This window comes from Salmo salar, chromosome 14, assembly GCF_965601325.2.
Source record: "Salmo salar chromosome 14, fSalSal1, whole genome shotgun sequence".
Classification (NCBI taxonomy): Eukaryota; Metazoa; Chordata; class Actinopteri; order Salmoniformes; family Salmonidae; genus Salmo; species Salmo salar.
The window spans coordinates 6367531-6391387 of record NC_138304.1 but is presented as its reverse complement, the minus strand read 5'-3'; the positions used below and the strand labels follow the sequence as shown (position 1 = coordinate 6391387).

The 23857-nt window shown below is 43.9% G+C and overlaps 1 protein-coding gene across 1 annotated transcript in view; it reads right to left on the bottom strand.

Moving 5' to 3' along the window:
* LOC106568665 (anion exchange protein 2) overlaps positions 1-23857 on the bottom strand; it is a 61338-nt gene that overhangs the window by 12293 nt on the left and 25188 nt on the right. The window contains exons 3-20 of the mRNA XM_014139180.3: positions 17087-17237; positions 14639-14886; positions 14302-14447; positions 13591-13877; positions 10695-10831; positions 8830-9010; positions 8410-8545; positions 8073-8271; positions 7742-7847; positions 7294-7478; positions 6880-7099; positions 6491-6694; positions 6167-6315; positions 5669-5863; positions 3938-4144; positions 3366-3455; positions 3104-3270; positions 2231-2484 (exon numbers count right to left, since the gene is read on the bottom strand). Of these exons, the coding sequence (XP_013994655.2) occupies positions 2231-2484; positions 3104-3270; positions 3366-3455; positions 3938-4144; positions 5669-5863; positions 6167-6315; positions 6491-6694; positions 6880-7099; positions 7294-7478; positions 7742-7847; positions 8073-8271; positions 8410-8545; positions 8830-9010; positions 10695-10831; positions 13591-13877; positions 14302-14447; positions 14639-14886; positions 17087-17237 (3262 nt within the window). The remainder of the gene's footprint in view (positions 1-2230; positions 2485-3103; positions 3271-3365; positions 3456-3937; positions 4145-5668; positions 5864-6166; positions 6316-6490; positions 6695-6879; positions 7100-7293; positions 7479-7741; positions 7848-8072; positions 8272-8409; positions 8546-8829; positions 9011-10694; positions 10832-13590; positions 13878-14301; positions 14448-14638; positions 14887-17086; positions 17238-23857) is intronic.

Sequence of the window (23857 nt, the reverse complement as noted above, 5' to 3'; positions counted from 1 at the left end):
TTGGGACAGCTTTATGTAGGCTCCAACAGTTTGTGGACACTGTTTTTCACCGTTATAGTACATTTAATGTATTGTTGGCTCTGCTGGCGTGCATCTACATTTTTTTGTTTTGTTTTCCCCACCAAGATACACATGATAAAATCGCCCCTGTCCCCGCCAGTTTCGATAAAAAGCTGAGGGATGTGGCTGGAGAAATGCAAACACACGAATCCATAGACTATGCTTTTGATGCAAGGACTGACCATCCATTATATAAAAATTACATTTTTAACCATGTTTTAAGGCTATATACATGTGTTTGTTTACATTTACTTTGGCTTAAATCAAGCTTATATTTAGGGTTCTAATGGGTTACAACAGTTGAACTAAGCTCATGAGGCATTTCAGGAATAAATGGGTACATATAAGGAATTTATAAATCCAAAAATGGATGTAGTAAATAAATATTACCCGTTTAGCAGGCAGTGGCCTTCATACAGCAGAACTATCAAATCAAATCAAACTTTATTTGTCACATGCGCCGAATACAACAAGTGTAGACTTTACTGTGAAATGCTTCCTTACAAGCCCTTAACAGTGCAGAACTATGCTCCATTAACCTGCCCCCCAAAATAAGGTTCTGTCCACTGTTCCTCGAATGTCCTGCAAAATCGTTCCCATGTCCCGCATTAGTTTTTTTTCAGATGTGGTCACCCTAATTCCAACGGTGGAAACATTGCTACTGCAACACACTAACACCATCTTTTCACATGTGAGAAGAATATCATTATTTCAACTCCACATGAGATTTTCACATGTGGAGGATTCTTACGTGTGAAACCGCAAATTACATTTAGACACATGATTTTTTTTCACATGTGAAAATGCAATTCCACATGTGAAAGTCAGATATTCACACAAACTTTTGTTTTACATTTGTGAAAGTGCATATCCGATTTTCACATGTGAATGTTTTTAACATGTAAAATTTCACATGTGAAACTGTAATTCACATGTGAGGTGAAAACATGTTATTCTCCTCACATGTGAAAAGGTGGTGTTAACATGTGAACTCTAAATTCAATAAATGTGAAACAGATATTTTACATATGAAACTGCAAATTTGACATGTGTTTTTTTTTGTAGGGGGAGTAGGATTGTAAAACTCCAGAACCGTTCCCAAACTTCCCAGGTCTTCCAGAAATCCTGGTTGTAGGATCCTCTCCCTGCTTATTCCCTCCTAATTCCAGGGAGATCCTCCAACCAGGATTTTTGGAAAACCTGTGCATTTTGGGAAAGTTTCTGGAATTTTGCGAACCTACTCTCGAGTTAGGCCTTGGCCCTAAGTTAGAGGGGTAAAGCCTACCGACGAACAGAGCAATGAGGAAGCACGTCACCCTCTGCTCTTTCAATTCCTGGATACGGGGCTTGTCGCCAGGGGCCACTTCCTTGTAAAGCTCTACTACGCAACCCGTCTGACGGACCCAGACATTATACATTGGGTTGGGGCCAGATAGGACCTGTTTTTTCACTAAATTTGAAGCTGAACCATTTGCGCGTGCTCTGCTGCGCCGTACCGTCATATCTGACTAAGATCATTACAAGGTGTCACAACAGTGATTTAACCTTGCCAAATATAAAACAGGAGAGATTATTTCACAGAAAATAACAATGGTCTTGAGTTTTGTCGGAGTTTAGATTGACCAAAAGTTGCTAACAGCTAATTTCTGTCTCGTGTCTCTTCATTGAACAGAGCAGCCAAAGCGATGCCATTGCTATGGATACTCACAGACTCAGAGCCAGCATGAGCAGAGCCAATGCGGGGCAATTTGAACGTGATCCATTAACCTACCCCCAAGAAATGTATTCTGTCCACTGTTCCTCGAATGTCCCGCAAAATCTTTCCCTTGTTCCGCTTTTTACCTTTTTAGATGTGGTCACCCTAATTCCAACGGTGGAAACATTGTTACTGCAACATGTTAACACCATCTTTTCACGTGAGGCGAACATTATTTCAACCCCACATGGGAATTTGCAATTCCACATGTCAAAGTGCCATTTTCACATGGAGTTTTCATGTGATTGAAAACATGTTATTCTACTCACGTGAAAATATGGTCTCACGTGAAATCTTAACCCAACATGTGAAAACAACTATTTCACATGTGAAAATGTGATTTTTGGGAGAAAGAAATGTGCGACCCTACTCTCAATTTAGTCCTGGGCGCTAAGTTAGAGGGGTCATGCCTACCGACAAACAGAGCTACGAGGAAGCCCGTCACCCTCTGCTCTTTCACTTCATGGATACGGGGCTTGTCGCCGGGGGCCACCGCCTTGCTCATGACGGTAAGGGCGTTTGCGTGAGTAACAGAACGCACGGTGGCGGCGGCCAACCAGGGCAGACCGAACAGGGCCGAAACCCCACCTATGGCCACGATGATGAACAGATCCAGGTGGAAGCCGGAGCCCTTCAACAGCATCCGTTCCTTCTTACTGACTATCAGCCTGACGGAAGGAGATGGACCAAAGAGAGAAAGAGTGTATAAAAAGAGAGGAACATGGAGGGAGAGGGATTGAGTGAAGGAGAGAAAGAGTGAGGGGGTAGGGAGAGAGATGACTTGAATTACTCTATAATATGTAAGATGAGGGTGCAGAGGTAACGGGTTGTATTACTCTATAATATGTAAGATGAGGGTGCAGAGGTAACGGGTTGTATTACTCTATAATATGTAAGATGAGGGTGCAGAGGTAACGGGTTGTATTACTCTATAATATGTAAGATGAGGGTGCAGAGGTAACGGGTTGTATTACTCTATAATATGTAAGATGAGGGTGCAGAGGTAACGGGTTGTATTACTCTATAATATGCACATCTCACACTACGAGAGCATTGCAGATTTTTTGCTTCTAAAATCAAACATGTTTGAAAATATTGGGACGTTTGGGACTGCTCATAGACGAGATCAGTAGCCCTCAGATTGTGTCTCTGACCCGTTCATATTAAACGAGCATCGGTGACAGCCGCGCACCCTGTGTAAGCAACGACATGGGGATTTTGTCTCCGATTTCAAAAACGTATCTGGGACAGCTAAATCATGGCCTTGTAGTGTACACCCGGCTTTACGTGGTGATCTGTGTCTCCATGAAGATGAGGATAAAGACGAGTAGGGCAGGTAAGATGCTGGTGGCCATCATCCAGACAGGGAACTGTCCGTCTGAGCCCAGCGGGGGGATCAGCCATCGCCGCTTTTCAGGACTGGTCACCGAGAAGCCTGTGGGCACGCTTAGCTTCTGAATAGGGTGGAGTGGTCAAAGGGAAAAAGTTAGCCTGGGCTATTCTCACTTCTGATTTCTCTCTTGACATTTGATCTTGACCTATATCTCACCTGGGTGTAGGTGTCTTTTATGCTGTAGTCCACCAACACCATGATGAGAATCGCGATGGGAACCCCGAAGTCTCCAATCATCCTACGGAGCTGAGACAAAGAACATGCACAAGTCAGATTGAATATAACATTGTTGCAATATGGAACTTTTGGGGCGACCTGACAAAATATACATAGAAATGAGAGTCATAGATCGGTCAATGTTACCAAAAGCAAGTCTAAAAGGCGGTAGATCTGTTCGATGTTCACTATTTCTATGCTTCCTGTCTCAAGTTTCGTTTCTGCGTCTTTTACTTTCAGTTTTGTACACCAACTTCAAACACCTGAAAATACAATTATTTGGGGTTATGGAAAATATATTTCACAGCAGTTTAGATGGTACAATGATTCTCTACACTATACTTGCTTATTTTGTCACATAAACTGAAATTAGGTGAACTATTAGAATTTTATCAACCAGGAAATGGCAGAGCAATTTCTGCATAGTGCACCTTTAATGCATTTTGAATAAGTATTTTTAAGGACCAATACTGTATGGCTCTGGTCAGGCAGCCCAGGCTTACTGTACTTACCTTGCCTGGGAAAAAGGCACTGTTCTTGAACTTGCGCAGGTAGAACGCAATGAAGAACGTTCCAGACATTAGCACCAACGTCAGGAGGGCTGTGTTGGGCTCCCCCACCACCTTGCCAGGCACGCCAACCACAGTGTTGTTGCATGATGATGATGTCCATGTGTCGTTGACCAGGTAACAGCGTTGGAGAGGATGCTCTTGAAAGATCTGGGTGGACAGACAGACAGGCAGGCACAGACAGACAGACAGACAGACAGACAGACAGACAGACAGACAGACAGACAGACAGACAGACAGACAGACAGACAGACAGACAGACAGACAGACAGACAGACAGACAGACAGACAGACAGACAGACAGACAGACAGACAGTTTTCTCATGAGTCTCATACATTCCTGCACCATTTCCTCTGTGTCAGGTGTGCGATAGATGACTTCCGTTTCAAATGCTCTTGACGGAGTCATAATGCATGCAGAGATATGCTAGCAATGAAAGCTATGAACTTGTAGGCCAGTGGACAAGCAAGCCCAATCAGCTCCAGCCCAGTGTTTATAACCTGTTGTGGATAGGGGGCAGTATTTTCACGGCCGGATGAAAAAAACGTACCCGATTTAATCTGGTTACTGCTCTTGCCCAGAAACTAGAATATGCATATTATTAGTAGATTTGGATAGAAAACACTCTGAAGTTTCTAAAACTGTTTGAATGGTGTCTGTGAGTATAACAGAACTCATATGGCAGGCAAAAACCTGAGAAGATTCCAAGCAGGAAGTGGCCTGTCTGAGAATTTGTAGTTCTTCTTTTGGTTCTCTATCGAAACTACAGTATATGTGGGGTTACGAAGCACTTTCTATAAGGCTTCCATTGGCTCTCTAAAGCCTTCAGAAAGCGGATTGAGGCGTCTCCTGTCTCTGGGCAGAGTATACTAGCACAGTTTGTCAGTGGTCTGCCTGGTGACAAAGAGATTGGATATGCGTGGTCCTGCGACCGTGCTGTTTTTTCTTTTCCTCTTTGAATGAATACACTATTGTCCGGTTGGAATATTATCACTATTTTACGAGAAAAATACCATAAAAATTTATTTTAAACAGCGTTTGACATGCTTCCTGGTATGGTAAGGAACATTTTGAATTTTTTTGTCTCGAAATGCGCTCACGCGTTACCCTTTGGATAGTGACCTGAACGCACAAACAAAACGGAGGTATTTGGACATAACTATGGATTATTTGGAACAAAAACAACATTTGTTGTGGAAGTAGCAGTCCTGGGAGTGCATTCTGACAAAGATCAGCAAAGGTAATACAATTTTTCTAATAGTAATTCTGAGTTTAGTGAGCCCCGAACTTGGCGGGTGTCAAAATGTATTGTATAACATAATGTCCTAGGAGTGTCATCTGATGAAGATCATCAAAGGTTAGTGCTTCATTTAGCTGTGTTTTGGGTTTATGTGACATATATGCTTGCTTGGAAAATGGCTGTGTGATTGTTTTTGGCTATGTACTCTCCTAACATAATCTAAGGTTTTGCTTTCGCTGTAAAGCCTTTTTGAAATCGGACAATGTGGTTAGATTAACGAGAGTCTTGTCTTTAAAATGGTGTAAAATAGTTTGAAATATTGAAATTATACAATTTTTGAGGTTTTTGTATTTCACGCCACGCTCTACCATTGGATATTGGCGAGGCGTTCCGCTCAACAGGTTTTAAAGGGCGCTCCTCCTCTAAACCTCACCTTGCCCAGTTTCGAGAAGGTCTCGTAGATGAAGATGAGGGAGATGAGGAAGGAGAAGATCTCCTGGGTAAAGCGCGAGACGAAGCGGACCATGAAGCTACCCTCAAAGGCCACTATGATGACCACGATGAGCACCAGCCAGAAGCCAATCCACACCCGGCCCGTCAGGTACTCTATGTGGTTGGCATTGCAGAACTGCAATACAGAACCACGAGGCAACTTTGGGTTATGTTCAGAAAGTGACATTATCATGCACACATTGCAACCATATTCCTTGCACCAGCTAGGGTTGCAAAATCACTGAAACTTTCCCAAAGTTTATAGTTTTTTTCAGTTAAAAGATTTCTGGAATTAGGAAGGAATAAGCAGGAAATCCTTCAACTGGGAATCCATTAATTTTGAAACCAGTTTATTACTTGTAAATCCTTGCCAGGGGAGTGACCAAAATTTGGGGAGAAGGGGGAGTAACAGAATAGAAGAATTGGGGTAGTTGCTCACTGAGTAGAAGGCCTCCTCAAAAACCAGGAGGGGTCCAGAGAAGCCCACCACCAGCAGAGGCTGTGCCCCCAGGAGGGAAAAGATGACCCCCTGCATCGCCGTGGCGATGATCAGCTCCGACACGCCAATCAACCCCCCCGTTTTCTCACCTAGAAGAAGAAGAAGAGAGGAAGGGATGGAGAAAGTGAGTACCAACTCAAAATGATACAGCCAACTATAGACTCTATCACTCTTTTAAGCTTCATTTCTATTTAGTAATTGTCCCTCTTCTTTCCCTCTTCCCCTCCTTTCTTCCCTCCCCCAATGGGGCTCTGAGTGACTGACCCAGCAGTCCTCCAAAGGTGACAGCGGGCGACAGAGCAGCGAAGTAGATGAAGATGATGGCAGCCATGCACTGGGGGTTGAGTGCATCGCGGAAGTCACTGGCATATTTGGGGTAGCGCCGTGCGGCGTCACTGATCAGCCCCCCAAACAGGTGGCCCGACCGGCGCAGAGGGTCATCCCCAGGTTTGAAGGACGCCTGCAGAGCTGAGGGAGGGAGGGGGTTATTTGCTGGTCAGTTAGCCCTCAAGCTCCTTCCTCCAGTACGTGTCTTTGTCACCCTTGTCTATGGGACCTTTGGGCTTTTTGGCCAGTAGTTTGACCTTCGGTTCCTCTCTGTAGTATATGTCTGTGCACATCTGAGTGTATCAGTGTATGCCTGTCACTATTACCTTTATCCTTTGGGCTCTTGGGTTCTTTGACTTTGAGCTTCTTGCCCTGCTGCTCCTCTCTCTTGTGGAGCATCTCTCTCTGGAACCTGGCCACTGAGCGAAGCAGCTCCTCGCCGCCCACCTCAGACGGCGGCAGCACAATGCTACAGTCCAAAAAGCTGTTGATGGCGTTCAGCAGGTCCTGCCGCTCGTCCGCCAGGTACGCCGCCTCGTGGAAGTGCTGCGGAAAAATAATAACAATAATATATGCCACTTATCAGAGTTATTCAAAGTGATTTACAGGACAGTGAGTGCATACATTTTTTTGTATGTGATCCCTGTGAGAGTTGAAGCCACAATCTTTGTGTTGCTAGTGTCACGCTCTTACCAACTGAGCCACACAGGGCAGTATGGGTTACCTAACGGTTAACTCGCCTTGTCAGACATAAGTGTGGAGATGGAGCGGCCGATCTGGTGGTAGTCGATGTTGGCGATGGGCGGGCCCATTAGAAGGAAGAGGAAACGTACAGGGACGGGCACCTCCAGCACAGACTCCAGCAGCACAGCTTCCTGCAGACGCACAAATGCCATGGATGGCTGCTCCAGGAAGGCCACGGTGCCTGCGAGAGACAGTTATTAAATGTAATTGAACTTTAATAATTCGAGGCAAGCAACACTGAAACATGTATGAGAGCACCAGCTGTTCCAGACGAATGTGTGATCACGCTCTCCGTAGCTGATGTGAGTACGGCCTTTAAACAGGTCAACATTCACAAGGCCGCAGACTGATTACCAGGACACGTACTCAAAGCATGCGCTGACCAGCTTGTCTACGAAGCATGTGACAAATAACATTTTATTTTATTTGAATAGTAAGGCATACCTACGAGGACGACTGTGGCCTCTGCATTTTCCGGAATCTTCTCCAGCAACTTGAGCTCATGTTTGGACTTGGACCTGTGCATACCCAATTTGGGAGGATTGTCTTTCTGTAGAAGAAAACGTAGTTTAGACACCAAAAACTCACACACACTCAGAGAAAACAAAACATAAACAATCACCTAGACAAGTGGATAAAGATGAATGCACACACCCACCCAGAAACACAACTCAAACAACACACAAAAACGCTCAGACTCACAAACATCCTGCACACACAGACAAACTCAACCCCACACACTCCCAAAAACACAGCCACACTTTCAAGTGAAGACCTCGCTCTTCTCCATGTCAATGCGGGTGTCTGGAAGGATGCAGGCGGCCTCTCCTCCACCCATGACGGTGTCAGTGACAGAGGGCTCGGCTTGGCCTATGTGGTTGCTGCTGCTGTGGTGGTTCACCATCAGGGAGGCCAGGCTGGCGGCAGAGATGTTGTGCGTGAAAGAGCTGTGTTCTTTCTCGTCGCTCGGGTGACTGCAGGCAGAGAAGAGGAGAGAGAGAACGCCTGAACTGAGTTTGTGTAGAAGTACCAATGATGTATATAAACACTGTGAATACCGTAAGGTAGCAGGGTAGATAAAGGACTGCATACAGCAAGAAAAAAATACATACCTGTGTTTGAGTAGTAGGGCTCTGAGGACATTGGCCCGGTCCTCCACTTTGATCTGGTCAGAGATGATCATCTGCTCCACCACCTGATGGGCAATGCCAGGCAAGGTGTGCTGGTTCAGGTCCAACAGCACCGCACCTAAAAAACACCCCCAATGTGTCCCTTTAATGCCACAAACGCTACTTCCTTCTCTTGCCTTTCTCATCCCTCGATTTGTATTTATTCCTCCCTTTTCTTCCCTTCCTCCCCAATCTCTTCCTCCCCTCTCTCTTCATCACTCCTTTTTCTCTTTTCCTAACTCACCCACTCCCCTCCTTCTTTCACCCTCTCCTTTCCCAACTCCTTCTCCCCCCTCGCCCTCTTTATTCCCACCTAGTCCCTCCCTTCCCCCTTTCTTTCCTCACTTCCCCTCTTTCTCTCACCGTGGGAGATGGTCTTGCGGAGCTCCAGAAGACTACGGAAGGAGAGCGAGGCAACGTGGGGTTTGCCCCAGCGGTCCGTCTCCTCTTCCACGTCCTCCTCAAATTTGATCCAGCGGGCCGTCTCCCGCCACTGCAACTCCTGGTTCTTATCCATCACCAACTCATTCAGCTCCACAAATACCTGGGAGATTTTTTTTTTATACGATATCAATATATATAGTCCAGACAACTGCTTCCTGATTGTCCATTGGGCCAGGTGTGAATGTTTTGGAAGTCTTTTAACATATCCCAATCAGTTTGAAAACAATGTGAAGCCCTTGATGGCCCATCAGCAGGCAATCACACGTTGAGAGCCTGTGCGAAGGTCTATGAGATGGTTTCTCAGTACTCCTTTTTACATAATACAGTAGCTTAACAGGAATGATAGACCGATATCATAATATGCTTTGCACAAATCGATATCAAATGAATTATCGATGTTTGTGCCGAACACTATTCTTTATAGTACACAGTAGTACTGATCTGAAACATCTAATCTAGAAACCATCTAATCTCGAATCCAACTTCAGACACAACACACAAAAACACACAGCAAACATTTGGGTGGAACACGGGGTCTTTCTGTAGACGAACAGGGGGGTTTAGAAAGTCACACACACATTTTCCAATTTTAGGTGAGTTCCAACTCATGTGTCTCAATAACCAAAAGAAATGTAGTACATTGGACCATACTTATTAGTGTTTCTAGTGTTAATACTCTGAGACCAAGAAGAAATCCAAAAGTTTCCACATCAAAAAGAAGTGCTGTATCAACCAGACTAAGCTCCCACGAACAACAATAACACGTTAAAACTGGTGCATGAAGATATTATGGCAGCATCCAGCATGCATCAAGTGTCTACAAACACACCATGCTGTATAGGTGTGGTGTTAGAAGGTAAGTAAGTGCAGTCCAAACCAATCTGAAGGCTAACACAGCAAATCCAAAATTACCTGGGCTAAAACCAGGTTGTACTGGTTCAAAACGACCCTACCTTCTGGTGCCGTGCCATACGACCCACGAACTCCAAGCGAACCATTCTGTCCGAACGCGAGGTGGACCGATACTCAAGTACTGGCTGGGTGAGTGAGAAGCAGAGATACTGACAAATCTAATAGGGCAGGCTTACCTTACACACACACACTAACGCACACACTAACGCACACATATTTACTGGCTCAACAAGAGAGCGCATGTGAAATGGTCTGTCCATTGTTTTACGTTCACTCTATCACACCCGCGTGCATGCGCGCGCACACACACACACACACACACACACACACACACACACACACACACACACACACACACACACACACACACACACACACACACACACACACACACACACACACACACACACACACAGAAGAGAGTTATGTTTACCTGGCTACCCTACCCTAATACAACAAACTTAACTCCCTCGCTTACTTCCTAGAGCCCCTTGTGTCGTGTTACCTCTCCTCTTTTACTTGTGGCATGTGAAAGGCGTTCTTAAGTTCATTTTTAACGTCTCACCTTTCCCTGACTGACTTATTAAGTACCAAAGCAGGGAGTTAATGTACAGGTGAGACATTGACTTCTTAACCCAAACTCTCCATCATAAAAACAACTTGAGGTGTGCTACTCACGTCATTGCCTGCTACTTATAACCAGCAGTAACACTACTGGCCTACACCAGTAGGGGTCAAATTAAGTGTAATAGCATACAACAATGTTATGGAAGTCTATGATAGACCATTCCGGTGAAGCGGTAGCAAAACATGGAATTGGGCCAAAATCACTGCCCATTAAACTCATTATCCTCTTGTTCCATGGTACCCACCTCATGTGGGGTACGGTCCAACTTGCTGCAGGGGGCACTAGGCTCCTTGTGGTCCTTGCTGATGTGCACCACCTGACCCTTGTTGCTCTTCCTGACCAGGTGACGGTGCACCGCAGGCACATCCTCGAACCTGTGACCTTAGGAACATGGGGACAGAGAGAAAGAGAGATGGAAAGAGAAAAGTAGAGATAAAGTTATTTTCTGGTCCCAAACTGATTTTCTCCTTGTTGAGTCATCAGATCAGGTAAAGCCGTCTTTTTTCATGACAACATCAACACATTTGGGAAAGACACCATATTTTGGTTATCTGACCAGGTTACAAACAGTTAAATATGTATTTTTGTGGTCGCTGAAATTATGTCTAAAATACCTCCTATTACATTCAAACCATGACTTCACAAAAAACTTCAGAATAACGTCATTGCAACTAGTTTTGCCACCTGCAGTGTCTTTTAACAAGTACGGTGAGAACACACTCAGATTCCCACAGGAGTACTTTTCTAGAAAATAACATTTCAGGATTGGTAGGAAAGCTTTCCAGGCAATCATTGTGAGACTAAGGTTTTAAAACCCAAAGAAAACAAATTAACATTTGTCAAGACTAACCCCACCATCATCAACGAGCCAACATTTCTTCGCTCACTTCACATTGCTCAAATAGAGGCACATTCATGGCTATCACATTAAGATAATGGTTAGCAAACCATTGATACACATTTTTAACATGTTGATCTTATTGACAAACTTGCATATTCTATTATAAGTTATAACAATATAATAACTATGTAATTATATATGTCATGGATACTCACAAAGAAATTCCCTCTGACTCAAAGAAAAGCGCAGTTGCAACGTTTTGACTTTCAAAACACAGAACCAAACCACGCTTCCAAAATGAATGATTGTTTTCCAAAGAATGACAAATGGGCACACGTCACACACACGCGCTCACAGACTTTTATCTGAACATGAAACAAACAATGGAAAACTGGAAAAGAACTCCGGTGGTGGGCAGCTATGGGCTCTTTGAAAATGCTCACATTCCAACGGTGCACAGTGAGCATGTGGGATGGATGGCCTTGTTTGCTTGTACACAGAACAATAAATTCCGTATTAGGATCAGATTTAAGATAACAAATGCAAATTGACTGTGGAGAATGGGCTTTTTGTGTCTAAATATCAAGGTTTTGTAAGCTTTCCATAAGGGTAAGGACAATCCAGATATAAAAACATGTCTTGGTCAAGTCATTATTGTTTCTTCCTAGTGATGATTTCAGTTGGATAGGTTATCCATGAAAGTTACTGACAAATACCCTATAGATTAACATGGCATTTTTGTGACATCATAGTACTGTAGAACTTCTATGACCACACAGTGGTGTGATATAACTTCAGATTTTACTATGACATCATTCTTGCATTCTTACATATGGGAAGTCATTGAAATGATGCTGCTATGATGTCAAAGTAATATCAAAGGTATAGTCCCAGTCAGTACTAAATAGAAAGTTGCCACCCCACCAATCTGTGGGGAAAACAACCAATGGTTACTTTTGGCTCTCAGCAAAAAAACTTTTTCAAATGCAATTTTCTTGTTGTCTGCTTGTTTTAATCAATTACCAAACTACATTTAAGTAAAGTACATGTCTAAAGATTACTTTTCAACATTCCCTGATTACAACCGTTCTCACTACTTAGAAAAACATAATATTGTAGCGCTTCCCTCATGCCCCTTTTCATGATGGCGCTACATTAGCCACATGACTAAATGCTAGCTAGCTACCAACCAACCAGAACATTAAGCTAGTCAAGACCAACAACACAAACAAACAGACTATACAGCTACAAATAGTGAGTGTGCTAAACAGACTATACTAAACAAGTTGTCCTGTCATGAAATGTTTTCCACACACATAGCTACAGGTAGCCTACTTGGACACTGGGTCCCCACAATTTCCCACTCTCCCACGCTGAATAGCCTGAAGCCACAGGGCTCTTCTTGCAGGCTCTATTTCCCTATGTGGGAGAATAGCGAACCGGAGGTCGGGATTTTTGACCTGGTAACATTTACATTTAACAACACAGCAGCTTTTAGGTATGTTTTATTATTCTGTATTACAAAAAAATTAAGATGAAGTTGTATATTCATTTCTTATGAAATGAATACCAACTCAGAGTATTCCCTTGTGTAGTCATGAAAATGCTGCAATGATATCACAGTAATATCAAAGTTAATCCCAGGTAAAGTCATAGAAATAACACTACAATGATGTCACGGTAATATCAAAATGAATCTCCTGTGTAGGCCTGGAATTCTGCAATGATGTCATAGTATTATCAAAATGAATCCCCTGTGAAGTCATTGAAATTATGCTGCTGTGACGTATGTCAGAGTAATATCAAAATGAATCTCCTGTGTAGTCATGGAAATAATGCTACAATGATGTCACAGTAATATCAAAGTTCATCCTCTGTGAAGTCATGGAAATAATGCTGCAATGATGTCACAGTAATATATACATTTAGTCTCCTGTAAAGTCATTAAAAAGTTGCTGCAATGATGTCATAGTAATACTAAAATGAATCCCCTGTGAAGTCATTGAAATCATGCTGAAAACAGTTTAGTCATGACATGCTGCTATTATGTCACAAAGTGTGAATCAGCCCCCTGTGTCATGGAAATGCAATTATTTAATTCTAAAAATTACATGATGTAATTCTATGCTCCAAAAATCATACCCCTCTGAGTATAGTTCCTGTAAAGTTTTCCTCTTTCCAGATAGCTGTTCCTTGCCACGTGGTACTGCTTGATCTTTGGGGTTCTAGGTCGGAAAAATTATATTTATTGATTAATTGATTTGTAGACTGACTGACTGACTCATTGATTAGAACTCACTCTTGATGCCATCCAGGTCGGCGGACCCCAGCATCTGGGCCTCGCTGTCGTCGGTGGCCTGGCGCTGGTGGCGCTCCTGCTGCCCGCCCGTCATGTTGCCCAAACGCCGGCGCTCCTGCAGGTCGTAGCTGCGGCTGCCAGGGGGCGGTATTCTGGAGGAGGAAGAGGAGACGGAGGAGGAGGGAGGCGTGGAGCCCCGTGTGGAAGGGTTGTGGGACTCCCGGGAGGGGCTGGAGGATAGGCCATTCCTCCCTTTGTTGGGGGCCAACACTGAGTCCACTGGCTCACTGGGACAACGATGATGACGTACAAGTAATTAGACAGACGGATGGACAGGCAGGCAGACAGATAAAGTACTGTGACTGTGTGTTTCTCTGTGCGCACACTTAACTCCATGCATGTGTTTGCAAATGTGTGTAAATTGCTTTATCAGTTTGTGTGTGTGTCACAGGAGGTTAGTGGTTGGAGCGGAATAGGTGATGGGATCAAATACATCAAGCACATGGCCTCCATGGTGTTTGTGTGTTTGTGTGTGTGTGTGTGTGTGTGTGTGTGTGTGTGTGTGTGTGTGTGTGTGTGTGTGTGTGTGTGTGTGTGTGTGTGTGTGTGTGTGTGTGTGTGTGTGTGTGTGTGTGTGTGTGTGTGTGTGTGTGTGTCAGTCTGTGCATGTGTTTATGTGTACGTGTGTTTGTGTGCATCTTTCTCACTTACTCCGTGGGTGTGGCATCCTCTGGCAGGTTGGTACCCAGGGCAGTCTCAGGTACGATGGTGAGGCGTCTGGGAAGGGTGGCACTGCCAGCCTTGCTGTGCATGGGGGCAGGAGTGACACTGGCAGGGTCATCCTCAGACACGAAGAACTACAGAGAGGAAAGATTGGGGTCAATGAGGAGGAGGCCTACCTAATAAAAAAGAAAGTAGCTGAGTGTGTGTGTACAGTATGTACTATATGTATGTGTGTATACTATAAAACGAATATACTGTAACAAATACAGTGTATACTATAAACCACTGTAATATAATGTAAACCATTATAAGCTTGCGACTCTACCTGCACATCCTCGTTGTGTGTGTCCGTGTCTGTATCAGGTGTGGGTGTGGTGGTCTGCCCCCCCTCTCCATCGTTCTGGCTGTAGGACTCATCTGCCTCTTCTTCCTCGTCCTCCTCTATGTTGGGTGCTCCGCCAGGCCCGGATCCTCTCCTCCATCCCGCTTCCTTCTTCTTGCTCTTCTTCTTCCTCCTTTCTGGAGGTAGTTTGGACAACGGGTGGTGGATGTGGTGGGAGGAGTGGCGGTGGTCTGCAGACAGGAGAAATAAACCGTGTCTGGTCAAGTAGTCATTTTGTGACACACTTCCTTGTCTGCATTGAGATGATATTTGTTGAGCAGCGTTGTCTGTCTTTTAATGGACATCAAAAGCTGATGGCTGCAAACTTTCTACTTTTAAACTCGGACAAAACAGAGATGCTTGTTCTAGGTCCCAAGAAACAAAGAGATCTTCTGTTAAATCTGACAATTAATCTTGATGGTTAAACAGTCGTCTCTAATCAAACTGTGAAGGACCTCGGCGTTACTCTGGACCCTGATCTCTCTTTTGAAGAACATATCAAGACTGTTTCAAGGGCAGCTTTTTTCCATCTACGTAACATTGCAAAAATCAGAAACTTTCTGTTCACAAATGATGCAGAAAAATGTATCCATGCTTTTGTTACTTCTAGGTTGGACTACTGCAATGCTCTACTTTCCGGCTACCCGGATAAAGCACTAAATAAACTTCAGTTAGTGCTAAATACGGCTGCTAGAATCCTGACTAGAACCAACAAAAATTGATCATATTACTCCAGTGCTAGCCTCCCTACACTGGCTTCCTGTTAAGGCAAGGGCTGATTTCAAGGTTTTACTGCTAACCTACAAAGCATTACATGGGCTTGCTCCTACCTATCTTTCCGATTTGGTCCTGCCGTACATACCTACACGTACGCTACGGTCACAAGACGCAGGCCTCCTAATTGTCCCTAGAATTTCTAAGCAAACAGCTGGAGGCAGGGCTTTCTCCTACAGAGCTCCATTTTTATGGAATGGTCTGCCTACCCATGTGAGAGATGCAGACTCGGTCTCAACCTTTATGTCTTTACTGAAGACTTATCTCTTCAGTGGGTCCTATGATTGAGTGTAGTCTGGCCCAGGAGTGTGAAGGTGAACGGAAAGGCTCTGGAGCAACGAACCGCCCTTGCTGTCTCTGCCTGGCCGGTTCCCCTCTCTCCACTGTGATTCTCTGCCTCTAACCCTGTTACAGGGGCTGAGTCACTGGCTTATTGGTGTTCTTCCATGCCGTCCCTAGGAGGGGTGCGTCACTTGAGTGGGTTGAGTCACTGACGTGGTCTTCCTGTCTGGGTTGGCGCCCCCCCTTGGGTTGTGCCATGGCGGAGATCTTTGTGGGCTATACTCGGCCTTGTCTCAGGATGGTAAGTTGGTGGTTGAAGATATCCCTCTAGTGGTGTGGGGGCTGTGCTTTGGCAAAGTGGGTGGGGTTATATCCTTCCTGTTTGGCCCTGTCTGGGGGTATCGTCGGATGGGGCCACAGTGTCTCCTGACCCCTCCTGTCTCAGCCTCCAGTATTTATGCTGTAGTACTTTGTGTCGGGGGGCTAGGGTCAGTCTGTTAAATCTGGAGTATTTCTCCTGTCTTATCCTGTGTCTTGTGTGAATTTAAGTATGCTCTCTCTAATTCTCTCTTTCTCTCTTTCTTTCTTTCTCTCTCTCGGAGGACCTGAGCACTAGGACCATGCCTCAGGACTACCTGACATGATGACTCCTTGCTGTCCCCAGTCCACCTGGCCGTGCTGCTGCTCCAGTTTCAACTGTTCTGCCTGCGGCTATGGAACCCTGACCTGTTCACCGGACGTGCTACCTGTCCCAGACCTGCTGTTTTCAACTCTCTAGAGACAGCAGGAGCGGTAGAGATACTCTCAATGATCGGCTATGAAAAGCCAACTGACATTTACTCTTGAGGTGCTGACTTGTTGCACCCTCGACAACTGTGATTATTCTTATTTGACCATGCTGGTCATTTATGAACATTTGAACATCTTGGTCATGTTCTGTTATAATCTCCACCCGGCACAGCCAGACGAGGACTGGCCACCCCTCATAGCCTGGTTCCTCTCTAGGTTTCTGCCTAGGTTTTGGCCTTTCTAGGGAGTTTTTCCTAACCACTGTGCTTCTACACCTGCATTGCTTGCTGTTTGAGGTTTTAGGCTGGGTTTCTGTACAGCACTTTGAGATATCAGCTGATGTAAGAAGGGATATATAAATACATTGGATTTGATTTGATTTGATGAAAGATACATATTTGATGTACAGGCATGGCCCATACTCAATACTACTTCCAACCAGAATGTGATGTCAAGCTGTACACGGTAACTGATACTCTTTCTATGGTACATAAAACAGTGATTTAATAGATATGAAGGTTAACAAGTAAAACATTGGTGGCTCACACTCAAAGTCTTCCTCGTTGTAAGCACGGTGTTTCTCTGGGGGTCCACGGGCCGGTGGGTGGAGGATCTGCTGGAAGAGCTGCACCCCCAGGGTCTTGTTCAGGTCCTGCGCTTCATCATCATCTTCACTCCGCCTAGAAAGGGCCGGTGGCTTGACCGGGGAGGGTGGGTGGTCGATGGGTGGTTCGAGGTTAGTGATTATTTCATCATTGTCATGGATTCATATTTACATAAGATTTTATATTTTTTGTGCATTGCCCTTTAACAAACAATTTTAGTATACAACAAGTTATTGCTCACGTATACCCTTTAATCATATATAATTGGAAAGCTTAGCTTAGATTCACAGCTATCAATCAGACACATTTTTGGAATGTTCAGGTCAACAGAACCTTGACATTTGACCTCTAGGGTACATATCAGAATACCTGTATAAATTGCTTTAAAAAGTAAATCCTGATACATTGTAATCTTTGTTTGACAAGTGGTACTGAAAGGTCATGAAATTAACTTTCAAATGATGTAAAATAAAACCAACTTAGAAAGCACCAGCTATAACTATTGTTTAAAAATAGCCCTTATTGTGCCATTGATATCAAAATGTTGGAAGCTTAGCTGTAGAATTTCATGTAGTGGGGCAGCTATGTTTTTGGATTGTAACTTTGGTGATAGAACAGGGTGTTAAATACACAGCTAGAACAGGGTGTTAAACATGTTTGAGAGATACAGCTCAATGGCATCTTATTGGATTAACTCTGCATTACCATACCTGTATGAAATATAATTGTAGTATGCCCAATAATATCTTAAAATGTTCATAGTGATGTAGAATACACAACCCAAGGAGCAGGGTGTGCCAGATATGTAACGATGTGTCACGTCCTGACCAGTAGAGGGAGTATTTGTTATTGTAGTTTGGTCAGGATGTGGCAGGGGGTATTTGTTTGATGTAGTTCGGGGGTTATGTGTATGTAGAGGGGTGTTGTATTTATGTGTTCCAGGGTTTTGGTGTATGTTCTGGGATTTTGTGTTCTAGGTTTCTAGTTTGTATATTTCTTTGTGGTCTGTATGGCTCTCGATCAGGAACAGCTGTTCATCGTTGTTCCTGATTGGGAGTCATATTTAAAGTGCTTGTTTTCACCTGTTTAGTTGTGGGTAGTTGTTTTTGCACTGCGTTTTGTTAGCCTGCTAAACTGATCATGTTGTGTTTTACTGTATTTTATTTTATTTATTTATTATTTTTATTTTTTTTATAATTATTATTATTATTTTTTTTTTTTGTGTTCATGGCTTTAATAAATAATATGTTGAGCACGCAACCCACTGCGCCTTGGTCTCATCACTACGACTCCCATGACAAATTACTCACACAATTGTGGTAAGAATGTGCCCAAAAAGCTGTCTGATTCAATCATTTCTGAAAATGTTTCAAGCTTTAATTACAATACTTAATCTTCAAACATGTAAAATGGATTTACAGCGCCTTCAGAAAGTATTCATACCACTTGACTTATTCCACATTTTGTTGTGATTCAGCCTGATTTCAAAATTGATTAAATATTTATAGATTTTTTTACCGATCTGCACACACTGATTAGATTCCAGGCTGTATCACAACCGGCCGTGATTGGGAGTCCCATAGGGCGGCGCATAATTGGCCCAGCGCTGTCCGTTTTAGGGTTTGGCTGGGGTAGGCCGTCATTATAAATAAGAGTTTGTTCTTAACTGACTTGCTTAGTTAAATGAAGATTACATTTTAAAATAAAAAATGGATTACCATAGGCAACACTAGAGGGAGACATGGCCACAGGTAAATGCCAGGTGACTGACATTTACCAGTCACCAGATACATTTAGATAAAAGCTTAAAAAAGACTGTATACTACATTCATTAAAAAAATTACAGTTTAAAAGTCTATTTGGTTGTTAAAGTCTGATGGCAGTGCTAAAATGTTTGTCTATTTGTCCTTGCATTAATGATGGACAGTTGGCTCTGGATGTGGAGGATTCTGACAGTGCTGTCTCCCCTTCTCTGTGGTAGGAGATCATGTAGAGGGTGGTCAGGTTGGTGCATGTCAGTGACCAATCTTCTGCTTGCTCTATCCGTGAATGTTAGTGGTGGAAGGGTCAGTGGGATGTCTCTGTTTTTTGTTATTATCTTGCTTGCCCTTTTCTGTACCCTATCCAGTGCAGCTTGCGGCTTCTTTGTGCAGTCCACCAGCAACACACTGGCATACTCCAGGCATGGTCTCATTTCATGCCATTACAGTCAGGAAGTGGAAACGCCTTGAAGCCTTTTTCACTGCCTGGTCAATGTGTTGGTTCCCACTAAGTTGGTTGTCCAAGTAGAAGACAAGGTATTTTGTGCTCGTTAGAACTGGAACAGCCTGTCCACCCAGTATTAGTGTAGCCGGTTGGGGAGGATTTTGTGAGAAGCAGATTCTTAGTTCGACAGACTTCTTCCCATTAAGAAGCATGTTGTTCTCTGTCGTCCATTCCTCCAGTTGCTTAGCCTCCTCTTCCATTTTCAATGTTTGCTAGCCTTAAAGCACAGGACAGGCCAATGTCATTGGCATAGCCAGTGTCCAGTGTATCCTCAGAGATGACTCTCTCCGAGTGGACATGTGAAGCAGGAAGAGGTAAGACGAGACGATCCCAACCTCTGGGACCCCAGATGTTACCTCTGGCCATGAGCTGTACATTCCATTTGCTATCACCCTCTGTGTTCTCCCTGTTGTACAGCTGTGAAACCAGGTGAGTAACCTTGGACACAGACACAGACTGGCCAGATGCTGGAGGAGTTTAGTATGGTCGACACGATCAGAAGCCTTTGGCATGTCCGCCAGCAGAACCAGGACCATTATGGGTTGCTTTGAATCTGTCTCTGTAAGCCAGGTGTGTGAGGCTCTGACCAACGCATTTGTTGTGCTGTGTTTAGGCAAGTATGCATGCTGTTTTTTGTTGTTGCATTCTTCAAGATCAACTGGTATGAGCTTCTTGGCAATGAGCCTTTCCTGGACTTTTCCTAGACAGGATGTCAGAGAGATTGGTCTCCAATCATTTTTCTGTCCAGGACTGGAGACCTTAGGAATGGGGCAGATGTTAGCGGTCTTCCACTCTGTAGGTACAGAGCCCAGTTGATAGGAGGTGTTAACTAAGTGAGTGACCACTGGTGCTAGAACTTCTGAAAATTCCTTGAGTAACCATTTGGACCACATGCTTTCTTAGGGCTGAGTCTTGAAAGAGCTTGTTTCATTTGTCCAATGTTGCATAGTTCTCCTTCCCCAACAAGCCTAGGAAGAGGAAAAACAGTGAAGGATGTATTTCCTGCCATGCTTCAGCAAATACGTTTTTCAAGACCTCAGCAACATTGTCATTTTCCACATTCTCAATCTGTATCATCCCTCTAAATGATTTTTAACAACCAAGCTCTTTAATGATGAAGTCCCACCACTCGTTTGGGTTCTTCTTTTTAAGGGCTTGAATTTAATTTGTGTAGTATTTTTTTCATTGTCCTCAGATAAGCTTTTGAACAGTGTTTCTCGCTTTTTTCTATTTCTCAGTTTTCCCCCATCTGTCAAATATTTTTGGATGGACACTTTTAGTTGTTCTGTCATCCATGGCTTGTCCCGGGCTGTTTTTTTATTATTATTTTGAATGGGCATACATACATCAAGGGCCATTTGTATGTTGGTGTTAAAGATCTACAACTTTTCATCCATGTTCTCCTCATTGTAGACAGCTGGCCAGTCAGTGATGGCCAGACACCAGGCTAGACCTCCTTTCTCTCAAACAACCTGTAGCCCTACTCTGTATTGCATTTCCTTCCCATGTTTAGGTACACTGCTGGGAGTGGTGCGGTAGGGGTGCTGATCAGATCAATCATGGAGTCTCCACAGGTCTTATTTTTGACAACCTGTTTTAGATCGGGCTGGGAGTTAAGGGTTAGGGTTAGGGCCTTGGTAGGTAGATGATTGAAATCCCCACATAAGACAATACCTACTTCAGGTGATTTCAGCTTCACAGAGTTAATGGTGTTAATGAGATAGCTAATAGCTTGCTGTTGCAGTTTATTCTCAATAAGCCCATGGAGGATGGTAAAGTGTTCCAACAACAATCCAGAAACACTCAAACTCATCTCTTTCAAGGTCAGTGTGTATCTTAACCTGGAGACTATCGTCCACATATATGGCCACTCCTCCTCCTCTCATATTTAGGCTAGGATTTCTGACCTACATGAACACCAGAAAACCCTCTATGTTTAGGGACTTATCTGGAATGTTGTCATGTGCCCATGTTTCCGTTACACAACCAATTTCAGCCCTGGATCATATGAGTAAAAGTTCAAACTCATCCACTTTGTTTAGCAGAGATCTAGAATTGCAAGTTAGGGTATTTGGCGGACATTGGGAAGCTTTTGCATCTTCTGCTTTCTTTATTACAGGGAAGACTGTCGCTTGGTACTTCTACATGACTGATAGTTTTGGCATGCCTGATATCAACAACAGTGCAGATTTTTGTTTACCTCGGCCAACCTTGACCTCAGCCAAGGAGTTCCTATTGGACGGCTTCAATTTTTTTTCCTTTGATGTATGGAGCCAGAGGTGTAGTAAGTTTCCTAAGATTCCGAAGGGAATTCGGTGAGTATTCACAAATGTTTGTGGCATCCATTTTACTTGCTTAAAGTCCTTCAATTGTTTTTTACAACTTACCAATTCTGCAACAGAACTAACCACACAGACAATATCTATATAAATGTCCACCAAAAACATATGGATGGATAATATATTGTACCAGGGCCATTGATGTATCAAATCTACAGGACCAGCAAAAACATATCATCCATATAATCACTCCTACATTTTATATATAGGGAAGTCATGTTGCCTTCTACTAAATGAACAAATATTCAAACAATTATTGTCATGCCTATTACACAGGTCGATGTTAAAACTAACAGATCAAAAAATGATCAGATTCGTAGGCAGTATTTAACCGAGCACTGTACTTTCAACCGGTGTAACGCCCTGGCCATAGAGAGGGTTTTTTTGTTCTTTATTTTGGTTAGGCCAGGGTGTTACATTGGGTGGGCGTTCTATGTTCTTTTTCTATGTTTTTGTATTTCTTTGTTTTGGGCCGTGTGTGTGGCTCCCAATCAGGCACAGCTGAAGTTCGTTGTTGTTGATTGGGAGTCACACATAAGTGCATGTTTTTCCATTGGGGTTTTGTGGGTAATTGTTTCTGTTAGTGTTTGCACCTGACAGGACTGTTTTGGCTGTCAGTTTTCTTGTTTTTTTGTAAAGTGTTCACGTTGGTCTATTAAATTCTTATGATGAACACTAACTCCGCTGCACCTTGGTCTTCTCTCCAGTACGACAACCGGTAAACAATATCACTTTCTTAACAGGTCAACCCCACATGTCAACAGCAGCATCATAAAACTGTGTAAACTCAGCAAAAAAATTAAACGTTCTCTCACTGTCAACTATGTTTATTTTCAGAAAACTTAACATGTGTAACTATTTGTATGAACATAAGATTCAACAACTGAGACATAAACTGAACAAGTTCCACAGACATGTGACTAACAGAAATTGAAAAATGTGTCCCTGAACAAAATCAAAAGTAAGTCAGTATCTGGTGTGGCCACCAGCTGCATTAAGTACTGCAGTGCATCTCCTCCTCATGGACTGTACCAGATTTGCCAGTTCTCTTCCACCAAGGCACCTGCAAGTTCCCGGACATTTCTGGGGGGAATGAAACTAGCCCTCACCCTCCAATCCAACAGGTCCCAGGCGTGCGCAATGGGATTGAGATCCGGGCTCTTCGCTGGACATGGCAGAACACTGACATTCCTGTCTTGCAGGGAATCATACACAGAACGAGCAGTATGGCTGGTGGCATTGTCATGCTGGAGGGTCATGTCAGGATGAGCCTGAAGGAAGGGTACCACATCAGGGAGGAGGATGTCTTCCCTGTAACGCACAGCTTTGATTGCCTGCAATGACAACAAGCTCAGTCAAATGATGATATTATGACACACCACCCCAGACCATGACGGACCCTCCACCTCAATCGATCCTGCTCCAGAGTACAGACCTTGGCGTAACGCTCATTCCTTCGACGATAAATGCGAATCCGACCATCACCCCTGGTGAGACAAAACCGCGACTCATCAGTGAAGAGCACTTTTTGCCAGTCCTGTCTGGTCCAGCGACGGTAGGTTTGTTCCCATAGGCGACGTTGTTGCCGGTAATGTCTGGTGAGGACCTGCCTTACAACAGGCCTACAAGCCTTCAGTCCAGCCTCTCTCAGCCTATTGCGGACAGTCTGAGCACTAATGGTGGGATTGTGCGTTCCTAGTGTAACTCGGCAGTTGTTGTTGCCATCCTGTACCTGTCCTGCAGGTGTGATGTACCAATCCTGTGCAGGTGTTACACGTGGTCTGCCACTGCAAGGACAATCAGCTGTCCGTCCCGTCTCCCTGTCGCGCTGTCTTAGGCGTCTCACAGTAAGGACATTGCAATATATTGCCCTGGCCACATCTGCAGTCCTCATGCCTCTTTGCAGCATGCCTAAGGCACGTTCACGCAGATGAGCAGGGACCTTGGGTATCTTTCTTTTGGTGTTTTTCAGAGTCAGTATAAAGGCCTCTTTAGTGTCCTAAGTTTTCATAACTGTGACCTTAATTGCCTACCATCTGTAAGCTGTTAGTGTCTTAACGACCATTCCACAGGTGCATGTTCATTAATTGTATATAGTTCAATTTTTT